Source organism: Mercenaria mercenaria, chromosome 9 (genome assembly GCF_021730395.1).
Source record: "Mercenaria mercenaria strain notata chromosome 9, MADL_Memer_1, whole genome shotgun sequence".
Taxonomy (NCBI): domain Eukaryota; kingdom Metazoa; phylum Mollusca; class Bivalvia; order Venerida; family Veneridae; genus Mercenaria; species Mercenaria mercenaria.
Window position 1 is genome coordinate 78,810,469 of NC_069369.1, and position 16,750 is coordinate 78,827,218.

Sequence of the window (16,750 nt, forward strand, 5' to 3'; positions counted from 1 at the left end):
ATCTATAACTTCCCTTTATACAGTAAGGTGGTTCCAATGTTACAAAAGTGAGTTTTCAGATCATTCTCAAAATGCAATGTTGCCATTGGTCAATTTCAAGATTCTGCCAGGAGACAGCCAATCTGATTCTAAAGTTTTGAGACACATCCCTAAACTCAGTTTCATAACCTTGGAATATGTTCTACTCTAACTATTTATGTAATATATAGAACCAGTCTGAGAATAAGCTTGCTTCAGTTACTACAACAGCTTCTCAATGCTGTGGCCTCATCCAATCAATAAACTAATTGGGAAATTTATACCTAATTCCTGGCTTAAGAAATTTGCATTATCACTACTTTTCTAGTAGAAGTCTGAATCCACAAGAACTTGACAATAAGTGGAGAATTTTAGTTCAGACATACTGACACAGGCCTGGGCTACAATAACACCCCATGGCCCTTGGCTGACAATATTTATTATGTTACCTTCAGTTTTTGTGAGTTTAACATCTCTTGTTTGATCTCCTTCAGCCTGGCTTCTCTAACAGCGACCCTTGTTACTGCTTGCATAGCATCCTGCAACAGTCCATAGTGAAAAATACAATCCAGTAATTTTACCTGTATCCTTATTCTGAAGACCAATCTCATAACGTGCGGGGGAGGACATAAAAACAGGAAAATAACTGAATAGTGAGAAAATAGTTCTCCTCTTGCTATAACCTCTTTTGAACTAATCGCAAGCCTTAGTTTGGAATTCCTCATTCACAATTCATGGGAGATACACTTCTTTATCTCACACTTGTTGCCTCACACTGGTAACATATACACCTTTATTTTACTACATTTTTATCATGTTTTGTGTACCAAAAATAAATATTCAAAGTGTATGGTGCTTTTTTATTTCATTAAAATCAAACCAACACAATTATAGGTCAGCTTTTCTTGGTGGAGGAAGACCCCTGGGTAGAACCACGGACCTTCCACAATGAGCTTTTAAAGAATTAAAGTCTACACAACAGTGTCTTATTTACCTTTGCCCTGTATTTGAATCCTTCTATTTCCTCCATCCTGAACTGGTATGGTTTGAACACTGTGCCTTCATGCTCTGTACAAACAGAAATAATAAAGTGTATTTTTTGGAGACCCAAAATCATAATGTGTGAAGCACATATCAACAAAATAATGTAACTTCAGCTATGATCCAGTGGTTCAGGAGTCAGCCGCTATCATAGATTCAAACTCTGCTGGAGTCAGATGTATACCTCCATATATAACATCAGTAATGGAGTGCAGGAAGCGGACTCAAATTCAAGATGTCTTCCTATTTTACTAAAATGAATTTAGTGTAGTCATTTCAAGAATGTATAGGAAATAGTCAAAATCATATTCCCAAAACACCAGTGAAATAACTGCTTTATTATCTTATTAACTTGTGAAAAACGACCAATAAGTGTAAAAACTGTTAAAAAAGCACTACTTTGAAACACTTTTGTTACATAACAAATACCTGATGTGATTAACAAATAGCCATGGGCTTCGAGTGTTTCGTCATCCAATTTATCTGGGTTCAGAGTTCAGATCTGCAGGAACTGAACAATGAGGGCGTCAGCTCAAATGGTTTAATATTTAAGCATCTGAACAATAAACCATGGTAAATTAGACGACAAACCACAAGAATGCCCCCGACTGTTTTCATTCTTACATGGTCATTGAAATATTTTGATAAAAATTATGCTGGGCTTTATTTATTCCAATAGTAATGAACCAGACATCAGGTGGCAATTTGACATCATAATTCTCTCTTTCTGGTCCGCGATTCAACCATTCTTTATTGCAGAATATACAAAGGTTGAACTTTTTTAACTGGCATTCAAATCTGTCAAACAATGAGGGCCTTCAAAACTGGTGGTTCTTGCACAAACAGATGTCAAATAGTAACATTCCACCATATAGGCAGAGGAATATTCCAGGAGCACCTTGGGACCTTTCTTTTGGTACAAGCAGTAAATCAACATCCACAGACTTTCTGTGTTCAAAACAAGTGGCTTCTACCATGAAAGAATTCTAACCCACAGTGGTGGGGGCATGTGATCCAAACTTAGGCCACAACATGACCATGAGGCCTCTACCTGAGCAAATCCTTTACCTGCTGTTCCTGACAATTCCTTCTCTACATTCTCCAACAATGACATCTCATTTACTGACACGAATGATAATGCTGTACCTTTGTTGTCTCCCCTTGCTGTCCTATACAGAAAAATCAAAACAATATCTCAGTTTCAAAATAACTTACAATGTAACATTTTATTACATACTTATTTATAAACTTATAAAGTTACGGTAGAAACTGAAACTTCAATATTTTTCCATATTGACGTTCAAATTTCATATCGGGTACGTGACATCAGTTTCATGCATTCCTTCGAGTAAAAGCTCTTTATTGATGAAATTTTTAATTTTACTCAGGATAAGGAACAAATTTATATCATAAATATTATAATTATAAGTGTAGTATGTGTATGTAATAAAAAGATTATTAGATTTGCATCAAGAAATATGCACTCGTTCTTTTGCGGAATAATATTGCGATCCTAAAGTCGGGCAATATTTCCGAGGCAGAACTTGTGCATATTTCTCGATACAAATCTAATAACCTATAAATACATTTCCTTTTTCTGTCTAGACTGTTGACATTGTTGCTTTAGTGGTAGACGATGATGTCCTCCTGTTTTAGTCTCATCTTTAAATTTGTATTATATAAAAAAACACAACATTTCTAAAACAACTGATTTTAGTACTTAACCTATAGCAAGATTATAGCCTTCAAAATCTGAATTCATGAAAAAAACTTCTTTGTGTCTGCAAAAGCAGTCTTATGTGGAGACATGAATTAGCAGATGGGAATTTCACTTGTTCATTTGGACTTTTTTGTGTGGATTGACATAATCATTCAACATGGTTCATACAGACCTTCCCAAAAAAAATTCAAGTAGTTTTCAAGGAGTTTTCAAGTAGTTTTCCTCCATTTTCAAGGACTAAAATGGGCGCAATGTCACTGTTGCTGAGACATGAAATAACCAAAAATGACCTTCAACGCATCGCGGATAAAGTACATAGTGTGAAAATTACTTGAAAGAGCATACAATCGTAAAGTACAGTACCGTACCGTACTATCGCCGACTCCGTGGCAAGCCCTAATGGCGGTAACGGTTGTTTTTATTTTGTCGTTTTTTAGTTTATTTTGGTCCGTTTATAATGTTTGTCCGTTTTCACTTCGCACCCGACAAATTTAAGGACTATTTGCCATCTTTTGTACGTTTTTTTCCTAAATTCAAGTAGTTTTCAAGTAGTTTCTGACTGTTACAAAATTCAAGTAGTTTTCAAGGAGTAGGCATCAAATTCAAGGACTTTTCATGGCCTGTGCGAACCATGTTCAATAAACAAAATTAATAGTCCCCTCCAAATAATATAGATACCACAGCACACTGAATTCTGAAATACGACTACAGTTGAAAATCAACTCCATAATTTGTTTCATTCCATTCCACCTTGAATCAAATTGTTGTTCTATCAATCTGTTTTCTTCTTAACAATAATATTACTGTGTATCAAACTTGATAATACCTAGAAATTTTCAAAATGGTCTGACTATCACACAGCCTAACTGACAATCACATAGCCTGACTGACTATCATACAGTGTAACTTACTATCACACAGCCTGCCTGACTACCACACAGCCTGACTGATTATTATACAGTGTAACTTACTATCACACAGCCTGCCTGACTACCACATAGCCTGACTGACTATCATACAGCGTAACTTACTATTACACAGCCTGACTGACTACCACACAGCCTGACTGACTATTACAAAGTCTGACTGACAATCACACAGCCTGACTGACTATTACAAAGTCTGACTGACAATCACACAGCCTGACTGACTATTATACAGTGTAACTTACTATCACGCAGCCTGCCTGACTATTACACAGTCTGACTGACTTTCACACAGCTGGACTGACTACCACATAGCCTGACTTACTATCACACAGCCTCCCGACTATTACAAAGTCTGCACTATTTCACACAGTTTGGTTGGCTATCACACAGCCTGCCTGCCTAATACAAAGTTTGAACTATTTCACACAGTCTGGCTGACTCTCGCAAGTCGGACTTATCACACAGCCTGACTGACTATTACAAAGTCTGCACTATTTCACACAGCCTACCTGCCTAATACAAATTCTTAACTATTTCTCACAGTCTGGCCGACTATCACAAAGTCCAACTTATTATCACACAGCCTGACTGGCATTTACAAAGTCTGAATGATTATCACACTGTCTGACTGACTATCGCACAGCCTGATTGATTATCACAAAGCCTAACTTACAAAGCCTGACTGACTATTACAAAGTCTGATGGACTATTATACACGCTGACTGACTATCACACAGACTGACTGACTATTACACAGCCTGACTGACTACCACACAGCCTGATTGACTATCACACAGTCTGACTGACTATTACAGTCCGACTTATTATTACACAGCCTGACTATTACACAGTCTGACTGACTATCAAACACCCTGACTGACTATCACACAGTCTGACTGACTATTACCTGCCTGACTTACTATTACAAAGTCTGACTGACAATCACATAGCCTGACTGACTATCATGCAGTGTAACTTACTGTCACACAGCCTGACTGACTTACATGGTCTGACTGACTACCACACAGCCTGACTTACTATCACACAGCTTGACTGACTCTGACAAAGTATGCACTATTTCACACAGTTTGGCTGACTATCACACAGCCTCACTAACTATCACACAGCCTGCCTGCCTAAAACAAAGTCTTAGCTATTTCTCACAGTCTGGCTGACTATCACAAAGTCGACTTATTATCACACAGCCTGACTGACATTTACAAAGTCTGAATGACTATCACACTGTCTGACTGATTATCACACAACCTGAATGATAATAACAGAGCCTAACTTACAAAACCTGACTGACTATTACACAGGCTGACTGACTATTACACAGCCTTACTGACTACCACACAGCCTAACTGACTATTACATGATCTTACTAACTATCACACAGCCAGGCTTACTATCATACAGCCTAACTATTAAAAGTCTGAACTATTTCACAGTCTGGCTGACTATCAGATAGCCAGACTCACTATCACACAGCCTGACTGACTTTTACAAAGTCTGATTGACTATCACACAGTCTGACTGACTATTACACAGCCAGACTTACTATCACACAGCCTAACTGACTATTACAAAGTCTGAACTATTTCACAGCCAGACTGACTATCACACAGCCTGACTGACTTTTACAAAGTCTGAATGACTATCACACTGTCTGACTGACTATTACACAGCCAGACTTACTATCACACAGCCTGACTGACTTTTACAAAGTCTGAATGACTATCACACTGTCTGAATGACTATCACACAGCCAGACTTACTATCACACAGCCTAACTGACTTTTACAAGGTCTGAATGACTATCACAAAGCCTGACTGACTATCACACAGTCTGACTGGCTTACACATTGAAACAAATGGGAGGGGAGTTGGGGTTGGGGCTTCATAACAGCCTACTGTAATGCATTTTTTTTAAAAATAACTGTGAACAATAATTAAGTACATTATGACTTGCTACTGTCTCTAAATCCTACCTGCCAACTCTATGAATATATGCTCCAACTGTGATAGGGAAATCAAAATTAATCACATTTGAGACATTCTGGAAATCTAAGCCACGAGATACACCAAACTCTTTATCCTTTTTCCTTTGTCTGAAAAAATACAAGAACACAGGTATAACAGCATTTGTGTTTTTGAAATACATTCTAACCTATCTGTGAAGACCACCCTTGAGAAATGAAAATAGCAGTCTTTGCTGAGAGGTGGTCTCTAAACATAGAAAAAGAACACTATCTATGGTTAATGAAAAGACAAAACAGTGGCCTTTATAAACGGGTTTTCTAGACGTTGTGTTCATTATGAGGTGGTCTTTGGTACATGCTGGACTGTATCTGTGTTTTGTTTATGCATATTAAGTCCATAACATCATCATTATTATCATTTTTTGCTATCCTTCCAACAACACCACCTGGGGCACATTAATTTATTAAAGTAAAGTGCATAGGCTATGCTGTTTGAAAATATGAAGCTCTATGTCTTGGTGACACAAGCAGGCCAAGCCTTGATAATTCTTTAACAGGAGAGGCCTTCATATTTATGCCAAAAAGAAGTAATTTTCAACACATATGACAAGTAAAAATATAGTAAAGTTTCTCTATGGGCAAGCTCTCTACAAAGCTCTCTATAATGGCAAACCAAATTAAGGGCGCATGCACTGTTCTCCTGCCCTCATATTCTCATAAGCCTTCCTCACTTGTCAACATTGCATAACCATTCAACAGCATGAAGTTAAATACAGATAATTCAACTCTTTACGCTTATAGCCGAGTTGAATTTCCAATAAACAATTTTCTCCTAAATCACATTATATAAGTGAGAAACAATACTCTGTTATTGGTAATACAACACCATTAATGTAAATGAACAGTTTGCATAACACAAATAAAATCTTTCTGTCTGAAACTTCATATTCCTGTGATGAAAAAGTTTTTCATAAAAATTAAGGACAAGCATATCACGTGTGGAATTAATAGATAGAAAACGTGATAACCTAATGGAGTCAAGCTGCATCATAAAACAGTTTTTTGGCAACCATTTCATCATGAATCTTTTATTTGCATACTGTGAAATCATTATTATTCGTGGGGGATTAATTTTCGTGGATTTCGTGGTTGAGCTCAACCACGAAGTTAAGTCCCAACGAACAAATTGTGCCCACGATAATTTAAATAGTAGGCCTACGCAAACTCACAAAACAAGACACCATAGCCGTTCGATCTGATTCGTAGTTGTATGCATGCGGCAGTACTAACCTGCAGCTTTCGTGTAGTTTATGGAGGCTCCATCAACGATAAACATAGGTATGCGTGGAAACAAAACCGACTATTTAATTTAGAAATGTACCCATGGTTTGTTTATGACAAGCTTGTCAAAGTAAAAGTAGATACTAAAAATAGAAGTTTGACGTAGCGTCATGCGCCAACCGCACTATAATATGGCTGTTAATTGATTTTTTCGGCTCCGCTATGCAATGTTTATACACTAGCCTTTATTTTTACTGACATGTAGTAAAATACTACAACTTTGGAACTATTAAATATTATAAATTAATTGCTAGATTTGCGTCCGATGCATTAATACTTAATTCACATTACAAGTATCTCGGCAGGAAATAACACATGCACAATTTCAACAGCATGTAGTTTTAGATGAAGACGCGCCATTCATTTTGAAAAAAAAAAATCGGACCAGTTTATAATAGTTTATGAAGGATTACTATGGTTATACTAGTACTACAGATTAAAAACAACATTATTTAAATCTATTATACAACATTATTTAAATCTATTATAGTTTGTTTTAATTTGCAGTATAATAATTAGTTTTTGTTTAAAACACGATCAAATGATCAATGATCAACTTTATATTTGTTTCGATTATGAATGCTGCTACGGTTTTGACACTTTTTAATTGGCACCGACTTTTCTTATTGAATATTTCACAGTTTTAAAATGTTTTGCAAATTAGGGGTCGTATAATTATAGATAACGCGGTCGTTAATTGGCACATGATCACTCGCTAATCTCCTGCGGCATAGATTGCAAATTCAGTAACCATGGTAGCGCTGTTTGACACATGTAGGTTACACATGTAAGGAACCCAAGTACCTGTAGATCTATTCCTGTGGAAATTATGATTTTTTTTTTTTTTTTTTTTTTTTTACAAAAAATGAAAATCCACGAATTTACGTCCCCACGAAACAGCCGTTTTGGCCAAAACCACGAAATTTCGTGCCGACGAAAAGAAATGATTTCACAGTATAAAACAAGAGCATCACCTGAGGGTGCCAATGCCTGTCTGTATATGCTTGACGTAAGGCAATATGCAACGAAAGGAGTTATGATTCTTGACCTTCTTACTCAAATACTGATGACCAAACAAGAGCTGTCACTAATGGTGACAAATGCCCCCGCAGTGCCTTGACCTTTGACCTGGTGTCCCCAAAGTCAATAGGGGTCGTGTACTCAATAAGTACTATCAGCATGTGAAGTTTGAAGGTCCTGGGTGCAGTGGTTTGCGAGTAAAGTGCCTTCATGCAAAAAGTTAAAGTTGCGATGAACGAATGGACAGACAGTTGAAAACTAATATGCCTCCCTTCTGGGGCATAAAATGTAAAAAGTTTCAAAGCTAAAGTATTAAAGAAGTGTTTCTTAACAAAAAATACCAAGAAATACCAATTTTCTAAGTTAAAAAGGGTCATAATTCTAACAAAATGCAATAGAGAGTTATGGTTCTTGACCTACTTACTTATCTAACGTTATAAACAAGAAAGTATAGAAAATTTCAAAGCTGTAGCTCTTAACAGATTCATGAAAATGGCCCTAAACAAAAATTCCAATTTTTTAAGTATATAAAGCACAAAACGCATAATATCTGAGTTACTCCTTACTCAACTTAGATGATAAACAGATTTGCAAAGTCTAAAAGATTTTGCTCTTACAGCATCCTAGTAAAAAGGACCTAAAAAAAAAATTACCAAGAAATTCCAATTTTCAAAGTACAAAAAGGGGTCATAATTCTGACAAAATGCAAGCATCTGTTATGGTTCTTGGCCTACTTAATCAACTGATGATGATAAACAAGTCAATATTTTAAAGCTAGCTCTTATAGTATTTAAGTATTTAAATACATAAATGTGTGGGGGGGCATAAAAATGTGAGTTTTATGAAGACCGCTCAATAAATGTAATCTCTTATACATACCTATTTATAAACTGTTAATGTACAATGTACAACATGATGTAGAGATAGTACCTAAAATTTTAGATTATGAAAAACAATTAAAAAGATAATGGAAATTATTTTAGAATTAAAATAATTTAATTTATTTTTTCTCAAATTGTTGCTCGTTAATTACCGTCTGCTAGTTTATTAAATTGTCGTCTGTTTTCGTAGATAAACGTGTCATCGATATTGTTACACTTGGCTGATCTGAACTGGTTCCTATTGATACTGGTACCCAGTCGATATAATATAAATACCAATAATCTCGTGCAGTTCTCTCACATTTTGCTAGCTACACGTCGGTAACGTCAAAACTACCCGCCCGCCACACCCTGTATTTATAGGAAACTTTCGAAACATAGAGTTTTGCATCTTTAATTTCGGGCTAGTATTGTAGTTTTAACAACTTGCTAGAATACTTTGTCAGTATTTTATATACACTTTACTGATCTTACATCATCTGTGGAATGTTTTATGAAATTGGTTCAAAGTTGTAAAGGAAATTTGCATAAAGTCCATCTATTTAACAATAGCTAACGTTGATGTTCTAGTTCAAGTTAATTGTTATTGTCCACCCGGTCTTGACGACTGAGTTGTTAGGTACTGCTGTCTTTTTACTTACAATTGCAGGGTTAAACCGTGCCAAAGTAAATTGATGAGGGTGATATACCGGAGAGCAATAACACTGCAGGAGATAACACATCCAGCCATCAAAATGTATGACGGGGCTAGATGTCATCTTGTTACGTGACCAAGGACTTCCAAATGTGAGATGTTCATACCGTGTTATGAAGAAAAAACTGAGACATTTTGATGCAGTGTATATAAATTTTGTTATTTAAGAAAACGGTTTAGCATGGGCGTGACTATATATGTATAAGACTCTCCAGTATAATTTGAAAGATTTTATACTTCTTTAAAAAGGCACGGGATAGTTGATTGATATTAATATACGTATTTCTAGTATTAAAATATATACACTAAATGTACAAGAAGACAATAGTGAAGTAATAAAATTATTAGAATAAGTTTCACTTTTTAAGTTAAATATGTCGTATTGACATGAAATTCAAGGACAGGAAAATAATTATAGGAAGTATTGACTGTCGTAAATATTATTTCATGTGAACTTAAAAACTTTGTGATCACAGTTGGATATCACTAAGAAAATTCTGCTATTATCTGTGGTAACTATTATTATGTAGGACACTGGCTTTTTAACTGTGACATTTGATAGACCTTTATATTAGTTTTTTCTTCATCTTGTCATAATACTATAAGTAAAAGGTGTTTATTTATAATACTGGCTTGATGGATATTGTCGCTCATAATATGTTGGCGGTAAAATTCTGTCGGCCGTGAGGTGAGCGGATACGGTGTCTGTATGTTTGCATTCAAGTTGCGTACTTTGGGGTATCATATGTTTACCAGTTTGTGTTAACTGGATAGTAAAAGGTTTTGCCCTAGTACTTGGCAATTCCTAGTGTTGCGTGTGTTGCGTATGTTGCGTTGCTCTCAGTGGTGTCACTTTGCCTTGCCTTGCCTTGCCTTTCATTGACTCGTGTTGCGGTTTCACTCATTCTCGGTGAAACCCGAAATGGGTGGAATGGTAGCTCGACGTTCAATTGAAATTGTTGTGTGTTTGCATTTGAGTGATACCTGTTATAAAGTGCGAAGTGTCTTGTGTTGCTTTGCCTTTGAGTGACACCTGTTACAAAGTACAAAGTGTCTTGCGTTACTTTGCGTTGTTTGAGTGATACCTGTTACAAAGTACAAAGTGTCTTGCATTGCTTTGCCTTGTGGTCCGTTGTGTTATATTGCCTCGCTTTACATTGGCTAGGGTTGTGCATTTGACCGCATCCCGGTGACTCCCGGGCTGGGTTGGATTCACAATTCGAAGTTCGGTGGATTGCGCAGTTGCGTTGTTTTTGCAAGCGTTGGGTTGGTGCGTCTGTTCTCCTCTCGGTCGACGGATTTTGCTGTGCTTTTAACGACTCTACACGGTGAGACCCTTGTTGAGTCATGAGCGGCCGATCAACTCCCAATATTGTCAATATACTTTTACTGAATTTAATTAAATTATTACAAAATGTATCATGCGTATGTTTAACTATCGTTGTAAGTATCAATGCATATTCTTGATGAATAAAGAGTGTTGTATGAGATAATTGGTTTTTATTTTGAGTAATAAAATAATGCTGGTTGCTGATATGTAACATTTAAGACTGAATATAATACTTAACTTTTGATTTGGTCATTTTGAAGCATATTATTTAAGATTTTCTGAAACTTCTTATTTCATTTCCATGTATCTGCTCTTGCAGATAGTCCCATCTATCAAGTCATTGATAAATTTTTAATCCCCAGTTATACCTGGATTAATGCGGGAAGAACTTATCTCAATGCAAAAACGTCGTCAAATACAAGATTATTGTGTGACGTCAGAAAATGTTTTAAGTCTAATAAAATAAATTCAGATCCACTGTTTAAGCTGAAATTTAGATATAATGTTATTTGTACCATATCACACATCAAAAAAAACAAGAGCTGTCCGTAAGACTCTGAATTAGAGCTTCGCCAGTAAAAAAAATTCCAAGTTAAAAAGGGGCATAATTCTGTCAAAATTCAAATCAGAGTTATGGGAATTGTGTCTCCTGGTGTAGACTTTGATAGTAAATAACTATTTTGAGTTTCAAGTCAAAAGCTTTAATAGTAACAGAGATACTTGACTTTATCAAAAATTTTAACAAAAAATTCTAAGTTATAAACGGGCATAATTCTGTCAAAATTTCAAATCAGAGTTATGGGGATTGTTTCTCCTAGTGTAGAGTTTGATGGTAAATAAGTATTTTAAGTTTCAATTCAAAAGCTTTGATTGTAACAGAGATATTTGACTTTATCAAAAATTTTAACAAAAAATTCTAAGTTAGAAAGGGGCATAATTCTGTCAAAATTAAATCAGAGTTATGGGGATTGTTTCTTCTGGTGTAGATTTAGATGGTAAATAAGTATTTTAAGTTTCAAGTCAATAGCTCTGACAGTAACAGAGATATTTGACTTTATCAAAAACTTTAACCAAAAATTCTAAGTTAAAAAGAGGCATAATTCTGTCAAAATTCAATCAGAGTTATGGGGATTGTATCTCCTGGTATAGACTTTGATAGCAAATATCTATTTTAAGTTTCAAGTCAATAGCTTTGATAGTAACAGAGATATTTGACTTAATCAAAAACTTTAACAAACGGCGACGCCGACGCTGACGCCGACGCCGGGCGAGTGCAATAGCTCTACCTTTTCTTCGAAAAGTCGAACTAAAAACAAGAAAAAACTCTTCAGTATTTACCATGAAAATTGACATTACAATGAAATGACTTATCACTAAGTTTTTAACAAGCATAAATGAAACCTCTATATGGCAGAAAGGGCCAAAATAGAAAATTTTGTACCTTTCAGGGGCAGTAACTCTAGAACCCATGACCGAATCTAGCCGGTTTTCGAAAGGAACCAAGATATTATTGTGACTTAAGTTGTGTGTAAGTGTGGTTAAACTCGAATGTAAAATGTCACTTCTATCGTGTTCATAAGGTAAAATTAACAAATTTTGGCTCTTTCAGGGGCCGTAACTCCCAAACCTATAGCTGGATCTGTGGGATTCATGATGGAATCCGAGATCTATTGTTGTTAAAGATATTTTGCAAGTTTGTATCAAATCAAACCATAAATGAAGTCTCTATATGGCTGCAAAGGCAAAAATAGCAAATTTTGGCCCTTTAAGGGGCCATAACTCTTGAACCCATGATGGGATCTGGCCAGTTTTCGAAAGGAACTGAGATATCATGCCAATAAAAATTGTGTGCAAGTCTGATTAAAGTCAATTGCAAAATGTGGTCTCTATTGTGTTTACAACCCAAAAATAGCAAACTTTGGCTCATTAAGGGGCCATAACTCTGGAACCCATGATGGGATCTGGCCAGTTTTCGAAAGGAACTGAGATATTATGCCAATACAAGTTGTGTGCAAGTTTGATTTAAATTGATTACAAAATGTGGTCTCTATCGTGTTCACAAGTCAAAATAGCAAATTTTGGCCCTTTAAGGTGCCTTAACTCTGGAATCCATGAAGGAATCTGGCCAGTTTTCGAAAGGAACGGAGATATTATGCCAATACAAGTTGTGTTCAAGATTGATTAAAATCGACTGCAAAATGTGGTCTCTATCGTGTTCACAAGAAATTGTGGACAGACGACGACGGACGAAGGGCGATCACAAAAGCTCACCTTGTCACTATGTGACAGGTGAGCTAAAAATTGGATACCCACATATTGCATCTTGCATACTAGCTTCAGAAAAACAAAGCTGGTGGCAATTTTGCTATTTAAATAAAATGAACAATCAAAATTTTTTCAGTTTTTTTTTTTATCAGTTGAGTTTGTTATTTTATGTATTATAAAATTCTTCTTTACCTGTTCCACCCTAGTAAATGCTCTTGTTTCTGGATACCAAATAATCAGCAAGTAGCTTACAATATTAGCCCTAGTTTGAGGATAAATTAATTCAGAGGTATTATTTTCTGCATATTGGCAAACAGAATATTTTCTCTCAATGGGATCAAATATTCAATTTAATTGTCTATTTCTATATTTAATGGAATCTCTAAAAGCTTGGCATATCAAATGCTACTATAGTCTGTCCCACCTAATTTTGGACCTCCAATAATTTATTTATACTGTATATAAAATTGTCAAAAATGACATCGTTAATATCAGACGGTTAATATCTGTAGGCACCTTTTTCATTTTTTTTTAAAAATGTAAAATGAAGTTAAAAATTAAGATTTTATGTTTTCCCCCATAGACTTGCATTGTAAAATGACGCGACATCCATTTCAAGATGGCGACGTCCATACAAACGTCATTTAGGGGTTTGCTCACAGTTAGCGACGTCAGATATTTTTATTGTTGAATAACAGACATGGAATATTAAAACAAACTTTGTCCAAAACTTGTAGTATTTTCTTGTACGGAAGACCCTGAATTTTACTTCAAATTAAACAGTTTATTCCCGTTTCAGGTTTTCAGCTTTTTTTCTGAAAATGTGTTTGTACTTACCCGTTAGCATTGACGTAAAATAAATACATGTCTCAAGTCAAGTGCGTATCATTGTTTCAGCTGTAGATATCATAATAGAGGTGGGGACAGCGGAGATGCGCGCAACCCATTTAACTCATATTCATTATGGTTACTGTTGTTTATAATCGTATTAAAGGTTTGGATGATAACCGTCTGTTAAAAGGTTGTTTTTAAATAGCATGAATACATGTTTGTGTACTGACTGGTGCTCACTATTTTTTGTGACCGTTCGATCAAGGTAAAACATTATTCCTCAATGCAATTAATGATTTGAAATATACATATTTCAATTTGAGACAACCGCCTATATAAGGGACTACGTTAAACAAATTAATAATTGCCTTTATTCTTTATAATAACATACCAGTTTTTCAATTCTATCCTCGCGTCTTTATTTCTCATGCCTGGTCGTTCAGTGAAACCCAAAGTGGCATTAAAACATTTCTGTGCTATTGATAGGCATGGTAGACCTATCGACAAAATAAAAATATGAGCCGCGCCATGAGAAATCCAACATAGTGCATTTGTGACCAGCATCCGCGCAATCTGGTCAACTGCCTACTGCAATTAGAGAAACCGTTAGCGAACAGCATGGATCCTGACACGATTGCGCGGATGCTCGTCGCAAATGCACCATGTTGGTTTTCTCATGGCGCGGCTCATATGACCTTTTGAAGGGGTATTTTGTTCTTCAGCTCGATAAAAGAAGCAAGTTCAAGCGCGTCAGTTACTTTCATTTTCGATGATATAAAACACGTGTTTTTGTGTGTGTGTTTTTTTTTCACCAAGAAGTACGTATACGAAACATTTACGTCTGTTACAAACGGGGCAGTACATAGCTATATTGAAAATTCAACCAAAAACACGTTGAACGCAAAACAACAACAAAAAATAACACCAAAAAAAACAGTTATTTCTTAAACAAGAGCACCGCCTTGCGGGTGCTGACGCTCATCTGATTTTTTTTGTATAATAGAAATATTGTCCTACCCATGATTTTCTAAGTCTAAAAAGGGCCATCACTCTTGCAAAAAGCAGGATAGAGTTATGTTTCTTGATGTACAGTGTCCACTTATGATGGTGAAAAACTGTTGCAAGTTTTAAAGCAATAGCTTTGATAGTTTATGAGAAAAGTTGTTTTAAACATAATATTCAACCAAGAAAATGATTTTTCTAAGTCCAAAAGGGGCAATAATTATTGCAAAAAGCAGGATGGAGTTATGTTGCTTGCTGTACAGGGTCAGCTTATGATGGTGAACAAGAGTTGCAAGTTTTAAAGCAATAGCTTTGATAGTTTAAGAGAAAAAGTAGACCTAAACATAAAACTTAACCAAGAAATCTGATATTTTCTAAGTCCAAAAGGGGCCATAAATCTTGCAAAAAGCAGGATGGAGTTATGTTTCTTGCTGTACAGGGTCAGCTTATGATGGTGAACAAGTGTTGCAAGTTTTAAAGGAATAGCTTTGATAGTTTAGGATAAAAGCTGACCTAAACATAAAACTTAACCAAGAAAACTGATTTTCTAAGTCCAAAAGGGGCAATAATTCTTGCAAAAAGCAAGATGGAGTTATGTTTCTTGATGTACAGGGTCTGCTTATGATGGTGAACAAGTATTCCAAGTTTCAAAGCAAAAGCTTTGATAGTTTAGGAGAAAAGTTGACCTAAACATAAAACTTAACCAAGAAATCTGATATTTTCTAAGTACAAAAGGGGCCATAAATCTTGCAAAAAGCAAGATGGAGTTATGTTTCTTGCTATACAGGGTCAGCTTATGATGGTGAACAAGTATTCCAAGTTTCAAAGCAATAGCTTTGATAGTTTAGGATAAAAGCTTACCTAAACATAAAACTTAACCAAGAAAACTGATTTTCTAAGTCCAAAAGGGGCAATAATTCTTGCAAAAAGCAAGATGGAGTTATGTTTCTTGATGTACAGGGTCTGCTTATGATGGTGAACAACTATTCCAAGTTCCAAAACAATAGCTTTGATAGTTTAGGAGAAAAGTTGACCTAAACATAAAAATTAACCAAGAAATCTGATATTTTCTAAGTACAAAAGGGGCCATAAATCTTGCAAAAAGCAAGATGGAGTTATGTTTCTTGCTATACAGGGTTAGCTTATGATGGTGAACAAGTATTCCAAGTTTCAAAGCAATAGCTTTGATAGTTTAGGAGAAAAGCTGACCTAAACATAAAACTTAACCAGGCAACGCCGACGCCGACGCCGACAACCGCTCAAGTGATGACAATAACTCATCATTTTTTTTCAAAAAATCAGATGAGCTAAAAATGATTTGTAGCAATTCAAACTTTATATAGATATTCAGTCGAAAAATTCGTACTTGCATGAACTTTACCGTACTGTGTATAACTAGCTTATTAAATACATCTACCCGTCAAGTTCATTACAAAAATATACAATGACAAAAATGATGGTTTCAATTGCCACAACTTGTAACTAATGCAACATAGTCTACACGGAATATCACTGCGGTCATGTATAAACCGTGATATAGTCACATGCCAAATGAATTTTATTTTAGTTACGTTGTTATCAATATATAAATTTGTGAAGTTGTGTACTATACCATTATTCGACAATTTACATGCTAATAATTCTCTGTTACAATTACACAGATTGAATAAGCCTATCCAGTAATTGAACGGCCAGA

General features: G+C 35.6%; 1 protein-coding gene across 1 annotated transcript in view; it reads right to left on the reverse strand.

Annotated features, from left to right (window-relative positions):
* Positions 1-16,750, reverse strand: part of LOC123547545 (probable ATP-dependent RNA helicase DDX56) — a 90,970-nt gene that overhangs the window by 31,471 nt on the left and 42,749 nt on the right. The window contains 4 exon segments of the mRNA XM_053551818.1: positions 468-557; positions 1,013-1,086; positions 2,128-2,228; positions 5,700-5,819. Coding sequence (XP_053407793.1) covers positions 468-557; positions 1,013-1,086; positions 2,128-2,228; positions 5,700-5,819 — 385 coding nt within the window.